At 40.2% G+C, this 15347-nt stretch overlaps 1 protein-coding gene across 7 annotated transcripts in view; it reads right to left on the bottom strand.

The window, feature by feature from the left end:
* ubr5 (ubiquitin protein ligase E3 component n-recognin 5) overlaps positions 1-15347 on the bottom strand; it is a 37271-nt gene that overhangs the window by 21555 nt on the left and 369 nt on the right. For 6 of the 7 annotated variants that reach the window (XM_053431715.1, XM_053431719.1, XM_053431714.1 and 3 more), the window contains exons 2-23: positions 12126-12170; positions 11925-12006; positions 10653-10729; positions 10182-10301; positions 9321-9600; positions 8979-9138; positions 8072-8221; positions 7095-7306; positions 6827-6943; positions 6582-6692; positions 6247-6401; positions 5402-5519; positions 5127-5311; positions 4168-4277; positions 3698-3810; positions 3443-3589; positions 3184-3295; positions 2893-3047; positions 2591-2788; positions 2134-2344; positions 1133-1259; positions 835-986 (exon numbers count right to left, since the gene is read on the bottom strand). In XM_053431715.1, the coding sequence (XP_053287690.1) occupies positions 835-986; positions 1133-1259; positions 2134-2344; positions 2591-2788; positions 2893-3047; positions 3184-3295; positions 3443-3589; positions 3698-3810; positions 4168-4277; positions 5127-5311; positions 5402-5519; positions 6247-6401; positions 6582-6692; positions 6827-6943; positions 7095-7306; positions 8072-8221; positions 8979-9138; positions 9321-9600; positions 10182-10301; positions 10653-10729; positions 11925-12006; positions 12126-12170 (3137 nt within the window). The remainder of the gene's footprint in view (positions 1-834; positions 987-1132; positions 1260-2133; positions 2345-2590; positions 2789-2892; positions 3048-3183; positions 3296-3442; positions 3590-3697; positions 3811-4167; positions 4278-5126; positions 5312-5401; positions 5520-6246; positions 6402-6581; positions 6693-6826; positions 6944-7094; positions 7307-8071; positions 8222-8978; positions 9139-9320; positions 9601-10181; positions 10302-10652; positions 10730-11924; positions 12007-12125; positions 12171-15347) is intronic. The other variant, XM_053431717.1, reaches the window with a different exon arrangement.

Raw genomic sequence — 15347 nt, 5'->3', positions numbered from 1 at the left:
CCACTTATTTGCCAGCAAACTTCTTTTTACTGATACAAAGCTGACTGAAAATTGACCCTAAGCTTTTAAAATTTGGACACTCAACATGCCTGTTAATACCTTTGAGTCAATCTTTCAGTCTCTTGCTTGATGCTTGCAGGCAAATCAACACAATGATTAAAGTTACACACTAATAAGATTAGAACTCTAACCTAGTATGTGACCTTACACGTATCTAATTAACCAGTGCAGTCAATTGTAAGGACGATGCAATAAACTTTTATAAATGTAGAGAAAGCACCAGGTTCTTCGGGTGACCCTGTACCAGGGCTGCAATGATTCGCTAACTAAAACCGCAGTCAAGTTGAAGACGAAACCGTGACAAGTCTTCCAGCCCGTGTCCGGTACATATTGTATTAAGGAACACTGTTATTGAAGCGACAATCTCTTTCTGTTTACTTTCCTGAGTTGTTGGTTTAGGAAGATCCTCAGTAAAACCCAGAATGGATTGTTGCTGCATTTGTTTTTCGTTGTTAGAACTGGATTGAACTAAACCGTGTTGGTCTTGTGTGGGAGACTGAAACGAACTTTGTACATATACACACAGGTTGAACTCTGGGCATTGAGATTGTGGGAGACACGCACACGCACACCTTTCCTATTCTTCAGTTATTTTTGTTTACGTAGTTTTATGTGAAGTCAAGTCCAACATGTTCTTTAGACTAAAACCCACAAATGCCTATTACACCCCCCCCCCAAAAAAAACGTGGGTCAAAGACTGAGGCCGAACTGTGGATTCGGTGTATCGTAGCAGCCCTTTGTGCCAGTGTAAGACCCTTATTAAGATGCACTGACCAGGGTCCATGGGTGGGGGGTCAGGGACCCAGCTTGGTGGGGCAATGGGTGGTGACACAGGGTCCTGGTGGTCACTGGAAGACGGGCCGGACTCATGGCGGCCAAGACCAGCGGCTCTTAAAGACCGTCGCATCATCTCCCTCAGACGAAGACTGGAAGAGACACAAAAAGTCAAACAAGGGACTGAAATTAAAATGGGCAATGTTTAGCATGAAAATGTGCACTAAATTAGTATTGTAGTTTTATGTGCAAACTATAAGGCAAGATAAATCTAAAATCAGTGGAGCTGGTTATTTACCCTCTGCTGCTGGAGGAGCCAGTCCTATTTCCAGAGCTGTTGCTTGAAACCACAGAAATGGCATTGGCAATCGCCTCCACAGCAGAAAGGCGCTCTGCAAATGTGTTTCTCTCCGACCTTTCAGCTTCTGAAATGAAACAGCACAGACACTAAGCACTCAGAAGAAAGCAGGCGAGCAGCCTCAAAGCTAGAAGTGTGTGCGTCTTACATTTTCTAAAAAAGATGGCAGTCTAAATCGGATGCATTTGGAAAAGAAAAGTTAATGTAGCCAGCAAATGAATAGTCAATCAATGAAACAATCAAATTGTATTTGTATAGCCAATACTCACAAATCCCAATTTGTCTCATAGGGCTTTAACATTCCAATTGAGTTTATGACACAAAGTGCCCTCTTAAATAAGAATGATAAAACTTAACTGTGTTTGAAATTACTTCCTAAAAAAACAAAAACTTATTTCTGAGCCTCTGAAGCAAAAAAATACATGAAAGTAAAAAAAATAGATTTTCCTTTAAATTGTTTATTGTAAATCATTGTCTTTGCTGTAACCGATATTATTTGTAGATTTTTTTTTAAAATCTTAATGAACAAAGAAATGATCCTTTCAAATGTTATTTTTTTAATGTTCCATCAGCTTCAGAGACTTTGTTGAATCAGGAAAATCTTTTGACCTATGGCTTGGTATGATACTGGCAAAAATCCTCCTCCACCTCCCTCAAAAATGTCTTTCACCCTGGGCCTTGGCTGGCAGCCGAGCAGGCACGGAAAAATGTTTGCAGAATCTAAGTCATCGTTGTTGCTGTTTTCATCCACTGTCGTACCTCACTCGGGTTCTGAGCCCGTTTGAACTGTGACTTTTAAAATCTATTTAAAGGCTTAGACTGGCGAATAGACAAAGTACATTGCCCATAGTGCATTTTGCATCCCTGACATGAATTTCAGTTAATCACGATACATTTCATTGTTCATGTCTTAAACATTTTTTGTATGTAGAGCAGCTTACCTTCCTCCTCTTTGGTCTCCTTATTACTAACAGGGAAGCAGACAGAGACAGCAGCATGCAGAATGTTGCGGTTTCCATCACAGCGGTGACCCAGAAGTGCTCCGAGGGCCTGGTTGCCCTGATCCAACAGGAACGCCTGCTCAAGGTTCACCAGGTACTGTCGACATGCCTCATAGTCACAACGCAGCACATGCTGCATCAGCGTCTGTTTCTGAAAGGGAGACAAAATGACTGCGTGTTTATTATGATCACTGATTAGATGTGAGATGTCTGTGATATTTCACCTATGACAGAGCATTGTATTTAGGTATTTATATATGGTAATCTATCAGTATCAATAAAACTGGTGGGCAGACTTTGTAAGGAAATTGTGGAGCTGAGGATAAACATTCCATTTAGAGGCCAGAATATCCCTACACAAAAACGTTATCTGTGCTTTTCATGAATTTTTTTTTACCTCAACAGCCATAATAATAATAGCAGCTTTCTTTTTAATGGTTGAGTTCGAGGGGAGATTGGCCAGAGAGTGCACCCCCATTCCCAGGCTGTTTATAGGTGGCAGGTCAAGCCAATCAGGATCTCGTATTCCACCCATGCAGTCTTTTGCCATAGGGTAGATTGTGCCATTTCCATCTCGGAGTATGATAGGAGACTCCTAGAAAGAAAAAAGTGTCAACCTTTTAAATATGTAGAAATTAAGTTGATCTAAAAATATCATGCTTATCTGCAACAACATTTTAAAAATATAGGTCATCTTACCTGTCCTGCAGTGAAGATGGCCACATTGCGCTCACTCTGCCCCAAGAAGGCCAGGTTACTAGTAGGGAAGTTATTCTCCTGTTCAGCTTTGCCTGTGGCTAGGTCAAAGATACAGTACCTAACCCAGTTACCAGTTTTCAGCACTGCGTGAACTCCTGCAGGGTGGAGAGATGTTTAAGGGTTGGGAATAGTCCATACGTAAACTAAAATCTAGAGAGAATTATAGACACTAAACAAATATAGATAAAAAAATAAGTACATGTTAAGATGGGACACATAGCAAAGACCCACCTTTGGAGTCAACATTCACAGCTAGAATCTCCGCCTTTTCTGGGATACAGAGTTTTTTAGGTGTGCGCTGAAAACAGTCAGGAACTTTAGGAGTCCCACCGGTTTTGACCACCTATCAGGAACAGATTAAAGGAGAAAAATAATGCAATGAATATCGCTCTCAGGAGGACAGATTTTCAGCACTATACAGAAACATACTCCAGAGACTGAACTCCAAGCAGTGAGATAAAGACTATCAATAGTGAATCGACGCCTGTACCTGCAGCTCATCTATTCTGAGGAGTCTACAGTCCTGCAACAGTGATGAAGGGTCAGAGTCAGTGGGAGCAGCAGTACTCTGGTTGCTCATGCTGCTTGATGTCCCTGGAAACTTGACAGCAACATATGCACCATCCACTTTCAGCACCTTAGACAGAAAACGAAATGCAGCCACTTGTCAAAACTGACACAGAAATACAAACAGAAGGGATGATTAATCTTATTCCAATGCATTACCATATTTGAGTGCACCCACCTTTCCCACTGGGACATTTTTAACGTCCTCCACAAACACCACCTCTCTGAGAGGCCACTGCTCCTCATTCACCTTCTCCTCCTCTTTGGGTGCCGGAGTAGAACGCCTTCTCTCTGCAAGTAATTTAGCAAATTGGTAATTATAATTATACTCCTGATTAGATTGAATAAATTAACTCCCGACCCAGAGATAACTTCAGTGTTGAATAAAGAAAATAAAATATTAAAACTGTCAGCTAGCTGTATGGCTCATATGACCAAGTAAAAAGCCATCCAAATATTCTGTGAGAGGGCCTTACTTCCTTCACAGGAAAATGGAGGGAGTAGTTGATAAGTCTGTGCACCATCTGTTTCAATGTCAAAGGACTAAAGAGAGCACAGAGTGTAGAAGGAATTGGTTCTGTGCCTTGAAGATAAAGAGAGAGAGCTAAAGGTTAAGAGGGAGAGATAGCAAGAGGAAATATGACATACTGTAGGGCAGTGAGGCACTGCTAGCAATAGAAGAGGTATCACTGCAGGTAGACGCTGGGGAGGGAGGAGGACCCATCTCTGTCTTCACCAGCTCTGGCTTGCTTTCAGTCCTAAAGGGACAGACGGTGAGATTTTACTATTGGATTCATGATATCTACAAATACAAGGAAAGTACGTTAGTGATGTGGTCCCACATTAGGTTTAGAAGTGGGAACATTTCTCGATTCCTAGATGCATCGATGCGGAGTACGAACATAATTGATTCAAGTTTTCTGCTACATTAATGTTTTAGCAATGTCTCGACACTGCATAATTTTAACCCTGCATAAATTATAACCAGGATCAGGAAAGACACACATTAAGGTCAGGCTGTCTTTAACCGCTTCAGTCTCCTGTCTGAGTGTCCTTCCTCCGTTCTCCCTCTGACCGGCACTCATTTTCACATTAACAACAAACACCAACACTAATCAGAAATTATTAGGACCTGAACCTGTTTGCTGATTCGCTTTAGAGTTTACAAGACTCAAATATAATCCTTGCACACGTTCATCTGCTACACACAACATAAGCTATCCTGAGGCACAGCCAGGAAATCGGGGTTAAAGTGATAGGAACGATCCGGATGCATGATCCGACACTTTTAATTAATAACTAAATACATGTGGTCAATGGTCATCAGTATTTGTGAGCGAGCAGACACATGTGCGCACAGCCTGCAGACAGGAGAGAAGTCTTTCCCACAAATTATCACACAACTCAGAAGTAGCAACACCCTGTTTATCCAAAAACAAAAATATTAATACAGCAAGTTTTTATAAAGATCAGCTCTACATTTGAGTGATTAGAAAAGAAGAGAGGAGCCAAATCTCAAAAAGGTATCTGACATGGAACAATGGAAGACAATTCACATCCAACAGATGAAATCATGACAGATTTTTGCAAGATAAAATTAAACTGACTTGATTTCTTGAGTCTTAGTGGTCTTCTCCATATTCTTGAGGCTCTCTGGTGAGCGAAGCTGGAACCTGCAGCTGTCGTTCATGTTCCACACAGACTCCAAAAGGACACCCACTTTCGGGATCCCAGCACTGACAGAAAAGGCCACTGCACCGGCATGGTAGAGGGGGTTATTCCTCAAGCACACCTAAGGAAGGAAGAGGTACATTTATTAGTAGCAAGTCATTTGTTTTACACCACCTGCACAACTTACATGAGTCTTAAAATTGTGTCTTACCTGTGTTCCCACGGTGATGTTGGGTATTGAGGAGATGCCAGCACTGGACTTTGGTTTTTTATTCTTGGCTCTAGCCTTTTCGAGCATCTTCTTCCGTTGACTAAAAGGCACAACACCCCTGCAGACAAATGCAAGTGGTTAAGTGGCAGAGCATCACTGAAATCTATACCTTCCCTTGACTTCAATTAAATGATATCTCACACATGAAATTGACACCGACTTTGATCTGCTCTGTTTTCAGAGAGATTTATGTCTTTCCTTTTAATGTGGGCTTTGTAATTTTCATGCATGTTCTTCACATATGTGTGTGTTATCTGTCCCTGCTTGTATTATATTTTAATTGTTTTTATTCCATTGCTGCCAGTGTTTGCCAGGACTCCCTTGCACAATAAATATTGTACCTCAACGGGACCATCCCGGTTAAATGAAGGATAAATTAAATTAAATCAAATGCTAAATGTCTGGTCTCAAGGAGGATTCACAATGTTCACTACAGGTGTATTTAAGCAAGAAAAGATGGTTACTACAGCAGTGTCTGCTTATTGGAACATGTGTATGAACAAATTTCCAGGGGATGCTTACAGTTCAGACAATGTATTAAAAATGTTATTAATATAGTTTGTGTTTTGCATAAAAGAATTATAATTACAAAAGATGACCACAGGCTCTTCTGCCTATGATTAGACAAACAAACCATTTGTTTCAACTTTGCTCTCTATCACTGAATACTACATCAATTAAATTGTATGACTTTGAATGGAATTATAATTCTGTTTTAAATAGCATTGGTACCTGAACAAAACCATAACATTGTTAAACTGTTTCATGTATATTCATCTTCTCACCACCAATAGAGGCTATTCTCCAGCTGTGCACACGTGTATAGTGCACAGCAGTGCAATGACACCATGCGTTCTCCCTGCAACTCAGGGAAAGCCTGAGCACTGTGCTCCAGCTTAGAGGCCACTGTGCTCAGTGTGTCGTCCACCCAGGTGGCAACCTACACCCAAAATACAAACATGAATTATTGAGCAATTTATTTAAGAAATAATTGTGACTTAACTATAAAAAACATTTATTTACTCTGACAGCTAAGGCTACACAGATGATCATGTGATCAAAAACTTTTGCAATGAACAAAGCAGAAATAGCCATGTGCCATGGAGCCATCACACTCTACCTTGTTTGTCTCTGTAGCTACAGTGGCTCTGATGCTATTGGCAGACAATAAAGTGATCTTCTCGTTGCCCACACCCAGAAATGATGCACGCGGATGATGAATGGAAGGATTCTGAAGGCAGACATTAAGTAGTATTTAGACATGCTACAATAAAATAGGTATAACTGCAAGTTGTATTTCAATAAAATAAAACCATTTAGTAGAGTTTATTGTTTAGTTTTACATTCATAGGTTGAATTCATCACCTGTGCATTCCTGTAGGGTTCAGGTTCGCTCCACTTCCACTGATAAAGCTCTCCTTTCGAGCTGACAGCCACCATCTCAGAGAACATGGCTCCAATGCTTACAAACTTCACACCATCCTGAAAAGGAAATATGAAATCTTAATAAATGTGTGATAAATTAATTTAATTCCGATTCCCAATTGAAATGTCATGGCCAAGGTTTTTAATCTATTATTTTTATTTTTTTTTAATCTAACAATTAATCAAGATATGTTTGTCTGCCTCCTACCTTGTCAGGCCACCACTGGAGCTCCTCTCCCAGGGAGACAGGACTCTGGACCGGGATGCTCTTCTTGTCCAGGCTGGGCTCGCCCTCACGGCTGGTGGAGCCCCGCTCCGTGTCAAACGAGGCCCCATCCAGCCATCGGCGCTCGCGTAACCTCAATACAGACTCACGCTCACGCAACAGCTCTGAGTCACGCTCTAAGGGAAGAAGGAGAACTGGTATGCAATAAGGTCACACCAGTGGGATAAAAGTAAGCCACTCTCTGGGAAAGACCCGTCAACATAGTTTTAAGAATATATAGAGAGAGATAAGAGTCTTTAGAATTACAGTAATGCAAATCAAAATTGCAAACCTGAAAATTGAGTCTCAATTATATTGGTGAGTGAGTCAGTTTGCACGCTCATGTTAAATGTGAAGTAGAAGAGGAAGTGGATAGAGAGAAAGAAAGCATGCGTATAGGCTAAAACGGGCTAGGTAGGTTTTTAGAGTAGACTGCCTAGACAGGTGGGCCTAGCGGGCCTTTCACAGAGAGCTCACAGTATGTACGACCCCCATGCACCATACAACACCAAACATTTATAGCCTGTAACATCTATTACAAAAACCAGCTGACCAGACGGAAGAGAAGCTTTCCCCAACAATAAAGCTAAAACTAAATTCTTTAAACAAATTTTGCATAAAAACTCACTAAAAATATTTTACAAAGAGGAAAATATTTTAACCTCCAAAAACTTGAAAATGTCTTGCTTGCAAGAGAAGCGCTCTTCCATTAAAATCTTCAAGCACAGCCTTTCCATTACAATCCTGCTACCGAAAAATATTAATAGAAAAACTGCCTTGATTTACCAACTTGTCTGTTGTGTTTATGTTTAGATCCATTGGAGCTACATCCCTGAAAACAAATGCCATCACCAGTGCAGGCACCAAAGCCTCTCTGAACACCCTCCCTTCTCTTAGACAGGGGCGAGTTATTGACTTACCTCTAGAGGATCCCAGGCGGGACAGTGAGGAACGTCTAAAAGAGGGGTAGCCAAAGTAGCTGATGTCCTCAGAGAACATGGCATCAGCATCAATAATCACGCTGGGATGGGCAGAGTGAATGTCTGCATCCAGCAAGGACATCAGGTCCTCTGCATGGGACAAAGACAATATGATGTTAAGTTTCAGAAATATTTACAAAAATAACATCTATAAATCCTAGATCATATTTTATTAATTTATTATAATTAAAGTCAATCCTTTTGAAACAACTCGGGATGTCACGATACAAACAATTAATTAGTCGGTACAGATAACATGAAGTTTCCATGATTCTCGATACCCTTTTTGATACATCCAAAAAAACGAAAACTAAACCACGAATCCCATTCACTTCAGAATCCTGAAATATCATTCAAACCAAATATTTTGGGTGATCTAGGAGACTTGGGGCGACATTTTAAAGCAGTCCGAACGTGAAGGACTGCCTATTTAGCTGAAATCTCAGACCTTCTACTGTTTAAACTTAGGTTTCTACTTCTCAATGTCCATACAATTCTTTTTTTGTACCCACTGCCATAATATAAACACTGACCACCATATAATGACTGATATTGTTTTCAAATGGGCAAAATCTTAACATGTAGTAGAGCCAGTGCATTGATTCACTCAATCCTTCCTGATTCTGCTCTCCCTTTCTCACGCATTGAAAGACGCATCTGAAAACTCAGACTGGGTAAAATCTGAAATTGGTCTTCATGAACAGAAAAATGTATATTTGCATATAAAGTGGCAAAACGAGATCTGATCACAAATGGTCACAAGTTCAGGACACATGTTCAAGCTGTCCATGTGTGATCAGATCTTTCAGGCTGAAAGTTAATACCAGGTCTGAACATGTTTTTATACCTCCAGGGAGGTAGGACTCGCTGGCCGTGTCATCTCCATCATCTCCATCTTCATCATCCCGACTCAGCAGGTTGTTGACAGCAAGGTTGACATCCAGGTTGGTCCTCTGTAGCTCCCTAATGATCACACTCCTGGACTTCCCCTGAAGGACTACTTGGGCCTATAGAAAAGTGGCATGGCAAAAAGTTAAATATATCTTACTTATACAAATTGTTGGCTACATATTAGTGAGTAAATGTGTTATTGTATGAATAATTTCAATAACTAAAAGGTGATAGAAAATGGTTACATTAATTTTCTAATTGTAACATGAAAAAGGTGTAAACACTGAGTATTCTATACCTGAGTAATGAGCTCTTCAGGGATGACAGAAGCTGGTATAACTGGCTGTGGTTGGCTGCCCAGAAGCCCAGAGCCACGATCCCTTCCCGTACGGATCACCCTGGTCTGTCGGCGGGAATCGCGAGCCGCTGTTGACGACCTGCCCGACGTGCCACCACCTCCTCCTGCTCCTCCGCCCCCTCCACCTCCACTGCTTCCACCTCCTGCTCCACCTCCCCCTGCTCCACCACCACTTCCACCTCCTCCACTGCCTCCATTTACACCAGAGCTCCAGCGACTCCTGTTACATACAATGCAAGGCCATGGTCAGACACAATTGCCAAAAAACACCATCTGGCTTACAGAGCAGACTAAAAACAAACACATCTGGGTACATAAGGATTCAGCCTTTTGTGCCAGAAGAGACAGGGCTGAAAAGGTTTTGCATCAGCAACACCTACAAAAGATGAAGAAGTTATCAAGTGGCCTTTTTTTCCTCATTTAAACAGCTAGTGTGGGAGAAAGGCTTCGATATAACATGAATATAAATCAAATATAAATACAATGTTCATGATATTATTTTGTTTCCATTCAACATTAAATCTGTAAGGGTGCAGGCTTAGAGAGTTATTCTGCAGCTCTTTCAGTTCTGCACAACTTCATTAAAAAGGAGCGTCAACCCATTTTGTTGAAATCAAGGTTTCAGTGGTCAATCATGCAAGAGCACATAGAAAACTACATACTGCAATTTTAACACTGTTGGTGATGAATGCCATTTGGTGGACACTTTCATCCATTACATTTTATAGCAACCCTAAGTGCTATGCTCTAAACACAGCTTTCACAGGACCATTTGTCTCTGTCAACCCTGCCAGAACTTACCCAAGGGTGTTGCCTGCCAGTCTGCCCAGTGTGTCAGAACCAGACAGGAACCAGGGCGGATCACTAGTCCTGCCTGGCCTGGAGCTCCTTCCTGTCCCTGAACCACTGCTCAACTTTGAACTGGAAAAAAAAGATGGGAGAACAGTTACAAACCGAAGAGAGCCCCAGAAGGACCAAAAATGCTTTTTATTACCTGGGTTAACAGAAACCAAATTTACCCCAGGCATTTGTCAAATTATACCCCGTGGTTCAGGATTCATATTTCTTTTAATATTAATTCCGTGAAACAGGATGGGTATTTTGGAGACTGAGTGCCAAATGTAATTCAAATCACAGAAATCACCATCAGTAAGTCTGAACATTCTCAGTGCATTGTGAACTAGACATCCCCAAAAGCCATCTGTGTCTCAACTCAACGAACAAAGTTAAAGCAGTTTCCGGGACAGATCCCTTCATATGCGAGTCCCTCACCCATCACTGCCATCCGGTTTGCTGAGCTCCAGGCGATCAGGCTGGACAGCAAAGCTGATTCTACACACACGTCCATCCTGAAAGAGTAGCAATTACATTTTTAGTGGCACAAATGAAAACTCCATAAGAGTGGGGGGTGGGGGTGAGGGGATCATACTGTCATATTAAGGGCAATGTATCAGATCAAGGATTGAAGCCTATATTAAGTCAGACATAAAAACTTACATTATCTCTATATAAATAAATAAACACTTAAAACGCACACGTTTAAGGCCTCGTCTATAATACTTTGGATATTTTCCCCTACATTTAAAAAAGATCTCCACCCACACAACCTGCGTTTTACAAAGAAGTGTCCAGACAAGAAACACAAATACGACACTCAAAAAAGTAAGCCGGGCCAGTAGGTGGCTATAAAGTCTACAAAACTTATCCAGTGATCCAAGAATATTGGGCGAAGCAAATGTATATACATTCTTGTTGTTTCGGTTCTTTCAGTTTCTTAACCCTAACCCAATTACACAAAGCAACCACTGATATGTGCAAAGCTATGACATAATTGTTTCCCAAACATATATAGAAACCGAACCAGAAGGAAATCTGCAATTAGGAAGGTGTATGTAAAAAACACAGTTTTAGTGACTTAAGACGTTGTTTGCATGTGGACATGAGCCCCAAACACAGAAAGAAAAGTTTGGTTTGCAAAATATCGTGGAGTAGCTGCAAGTCTATCAGCAAATGAGGGATCTACACATCAAAACATTTCTCATTAAAGGTGCGGCATACTGGAAGATATAACTTAGGTTACAACCACATTATATTAGACATTAATGAACTATTGTGAGAGGGGCTTATTAATGCACAGTTGCATAAAGCAACAACACTTCCTGAACACAGTGCCATCTACATGATCCAGTTTAATGATGTTTCGGTCAAAGCAAACAACATGAGGTAAATTACTACATGCCTCTTCAGCCTGTCAACAGCCCTGTTTACACTGGATTATTCTAACTTGGGTGATGTCCTGGATATAACCAACACATCCTATCCATCTACCTATGTCCACAACTTACAGTTAGCAACTAAAAGAAAGGCAGGTTGCCTGTTGTTTTTATAGTTTAAGCCAGAGGTTCTCTGAATATAGTGACCCAGTAAGAATACAAATCTGCTTATTATATTATATACTATTTATTTATTTAAATTGGGCATCAGATAATAATCATAGACTCCAGGTCCCTTACTGATTCATGCTGTAATGTCATATAGTATTACCTCAAGGAGAAATCCGGCATGGTTTGGACCAACAACGCACTGCTTCAGGGGGGCTTGCTCCAGCAAACTAAGGTGTGGATGACTGTATTGGAAAAGAAACAAACAAGCAAAAACACAGTTGATAATGTTTAAAACATGATACTGTTTACAAGTTCACATTGTATAAAGCAGAATATAATAACAATGTTGACACACGCTTACCTGTTATAGCTGTATTTGTTGAGTTTTTCCGAGACTTCACGAAGCCTGATAAGAAGATGAAGACAACAATACAAATAAGAGCCATTTAAAAACTAATTATAATTAGTAATTTATTCTATTTTAATTAAAAACACAGTGCTGACATGAACCATAAGCTGTACAAAATATTTTTACAGAAATGAATATTGAAATTATTTATACTCATGTGCACCTTTCAGTCATATTGGTTCAAGGCTACACTGAGCTATAATGATAACATCAACGATCACAACATAATTTTAAACTCAAAAATGTTCAACATCACCAGTGACAATGGTGTGGCTGCTGCTGAATGCAAAATGATTTTGGCACTAGCTGTTGCTATGACCAAAAGAAATGGATGATTCAAAAGTATTTCCATAGTCAAAAAATGATCGACAGACTAACAATTTTCTGCTTAATCATTGGATGTCTCACTGCGATGCACCTTGTAGGGTTACGCCGACAAACAATGCCCACATCGGACAGTCAGGCTATAGTTCCCTTTACCAACTCTAAGCAAAAGTTTGCAAGACAGGTCTGCACTGTCTACCAAAGAGTGAATCGATTGCTTAATTCCACAACAGATAAAACAGGATGTGGCTCTTTTGTTCTTTGTAGAAAAACACAAAACAAGGGATCTGACATTCAAAATGAAACTGTAAAAATACCTGTCATATGAGTATTTTTGTAAGTATTTAATATTGCTTAACATCTAGGATGATGTTGAGGAAAAATTATATGATATGTAATTTCATATGATTTGATTTTTAGTTCTGTACATCCATTAACTTCTTGCCTCATCAACAACCAACCCAACTTTCCCTATTCCTTTACAGATTAATCAATCAATCACAAGTGATGCCTGCTCATCTTTTCCGTTGATTAATTCCATCTGCCAGACACCTAACACTGCCCATTTAGAAAACAAATAGGTCTTTTACTTCTGGAATCTAAAGTACCAACACAGCCATATAAATATCTCCGGAGTAAATATGATATTGCATTTCTCAAGACTGACATTACAACATTAGTGTCTATACTGTTTACATACAATGAATAATGTTCTGAAAACTATACATTTGAAGGATAGCTGTGAACTTTTAGTATAATCGATTACTTGTTCTTGTTTTTCAAATTGCTTGGCTACTGGTGTTCACTGGAAATCTGCCGCACAAACAATGAAGGTAAGCAAACATTTAAAGTGGTTCCTGCAAAATAACCTTCCACAGTTATAGCTAATACAGAACAACAATCTCCTTTATGACAAACTGTAGGTTTACATTTGATGTAACACAATTCATGCTTTACAGTGTTGAGGTATTGCAGTTATCTGATTGTGCTTTACCCACATACAGTAGCTGATCTAAGATGTATTGTATCCTGATTTTGTGTTGTGTCTAGTCTTCACAAACCTACATCTGCTCTAAACTCTTAGCAGGAACATCATTTTGGCCTATGCTATCTTCTTAAATATATAGTTCTGCAAAATGTTGCTTCCACATGTGGTCATGAGATACAGAAGTACTGATGTATCTGTTGTCATGAATGCAATGATTTAATTGTAAATGATAGGTGAACAAATGCTTTCGCTTATATACTATTCACTTGTTAATGCCAGGTCAAACAATTTAAATACTACTAAAGACAACCTTTTAACTTAAAGTACTTTCTCTTTCCTCAGAAACAGTGTGTGAGATGCAAATGTTACTGAGTAATTGCATTAGCCACTCCACTATGCTCAACGCATGTGTCTGAGCAGACCTCAGTTAGGTAAAACCAACCACTGGCATTTGGTTGAGGAAATCTGATCTGAGGTTCATACCAGGAAAGCGCTTCTGATGACCCAGGCTGGACCAACCCTTTTTTATTTCAAATAAACTACATATCTGCTTTGACAACTGCAAGTTCCTTCATGGGGAAGGGGGAGGAGGGCCTCCCAGCAGCACATGGTGACTGTAGCATGCAAAATAGCATGCATGCCTGAGGATGAAACAGCCATGACCTCTTCAAGGAACCAATGGACCGTACCACCAAGATGTCTGAGCGTCATTTTTTATAAGACATGTAACCAGTGGAGTAAACTGAGCTTTCCTTGCATTCAGACAAAGGCAGGTACCCCAGAGTAGGACAACACACCAACCTGCAAAAGGTTGAGCCTATATCTCAAGGTCAATATAAAAACACTCCAACTTCTCAGCCTCTTTGTGTGTAAGTAGACCAGCTCATTAATCAGTCCAATTTCAAATGGATATAAATAGGTTTACCATAAATCACACTTTGACAAAATACAGGTCAAACACAATTTCATGAAAGTTTCTCCCAACAGCTACTGAATAATAATCTGTTCAGTTTGGACGTTACCAACAGAAAGCCCATTAAAGGCTGCGTGATGCATGCCAGAAGCATGTCACTAGTAACAATATTAGGTACAGTCTAAATGTACTGCCTGTGTATGCTGTAGCTACTTTGTGAGTATGTAACAATGAAAAGATTCCAAATGAGTGATTATGTATACCTAGCATCCATCGTGTACACTTTGAACAGCCATGACTTGACTCCATATTAAAGTCGTTAACGGGATTATTCAGAATGCAATGTTAGCTAAGTGTACATCACTTAATATTTCACATTTATCTCAGTGCGTACAATTAAAAACATACAAATTATGTAACATACGGTGAAATTAGCAAGCAAATCGATCGACTTAACACATAAGAAACTGTGTCACAAAACAACCAGGGATGCAAATATTTAGCATAGTCGAGAGCGTGGTAGCGAATTAGGCTGTTAGCATTAGCAGCTAGCAATCGGTTAGCTGACGTTAGCTACTTCATTGATCGTGATAATCAACGAGACATCCGCAAAACAAACACTGACATACGTCAAATGGCTGTACGTGTAAAGTATTCACAAAAGCCCGCATTTGTTCTAATAACGTTGTATTTTACGACCCTTATTTCCCCCTCTTTTCCCATCCCCCAATCCGCATTGTCTCTCAACTTTGACTGGGAGCCAATCCTTCCAGAGAACCAAAGAAACAGCCTGCTAGTTTTAGCTAGTCGTAAGTTAGCAAGTGGAAGGGCTAGCAGCTAGCACTGGAGCGAGTGTTTAGGTAGCAGCAAGCTAACGAGGATTGTCCAAGATGCCGGGCCTTGTTTCAACCCTGGGGGGTCATTTAAATAAACCGAACCCGAATCCAGA

This window comes from Pleuronectes platessa, chromosome 10 (assembly GCF_947347685.1).
Source record: "Pleuronectes platessa chromosome 10, fPlePla1.1, whole genome shotgun sequence".
NCBI classification, from domain to species: Eukaryota; Metazoa; Chordata; class Actinopteri; order Pleuronectiformes; family Pleuronectidae; genus Pleuronectes; species Pleuronectes platessa.
The sequence above is the reverse complement of the archived record's forward strand: the minus strand, read 5'-3'. Positions and strand labels throughout refer to the sequence as shown.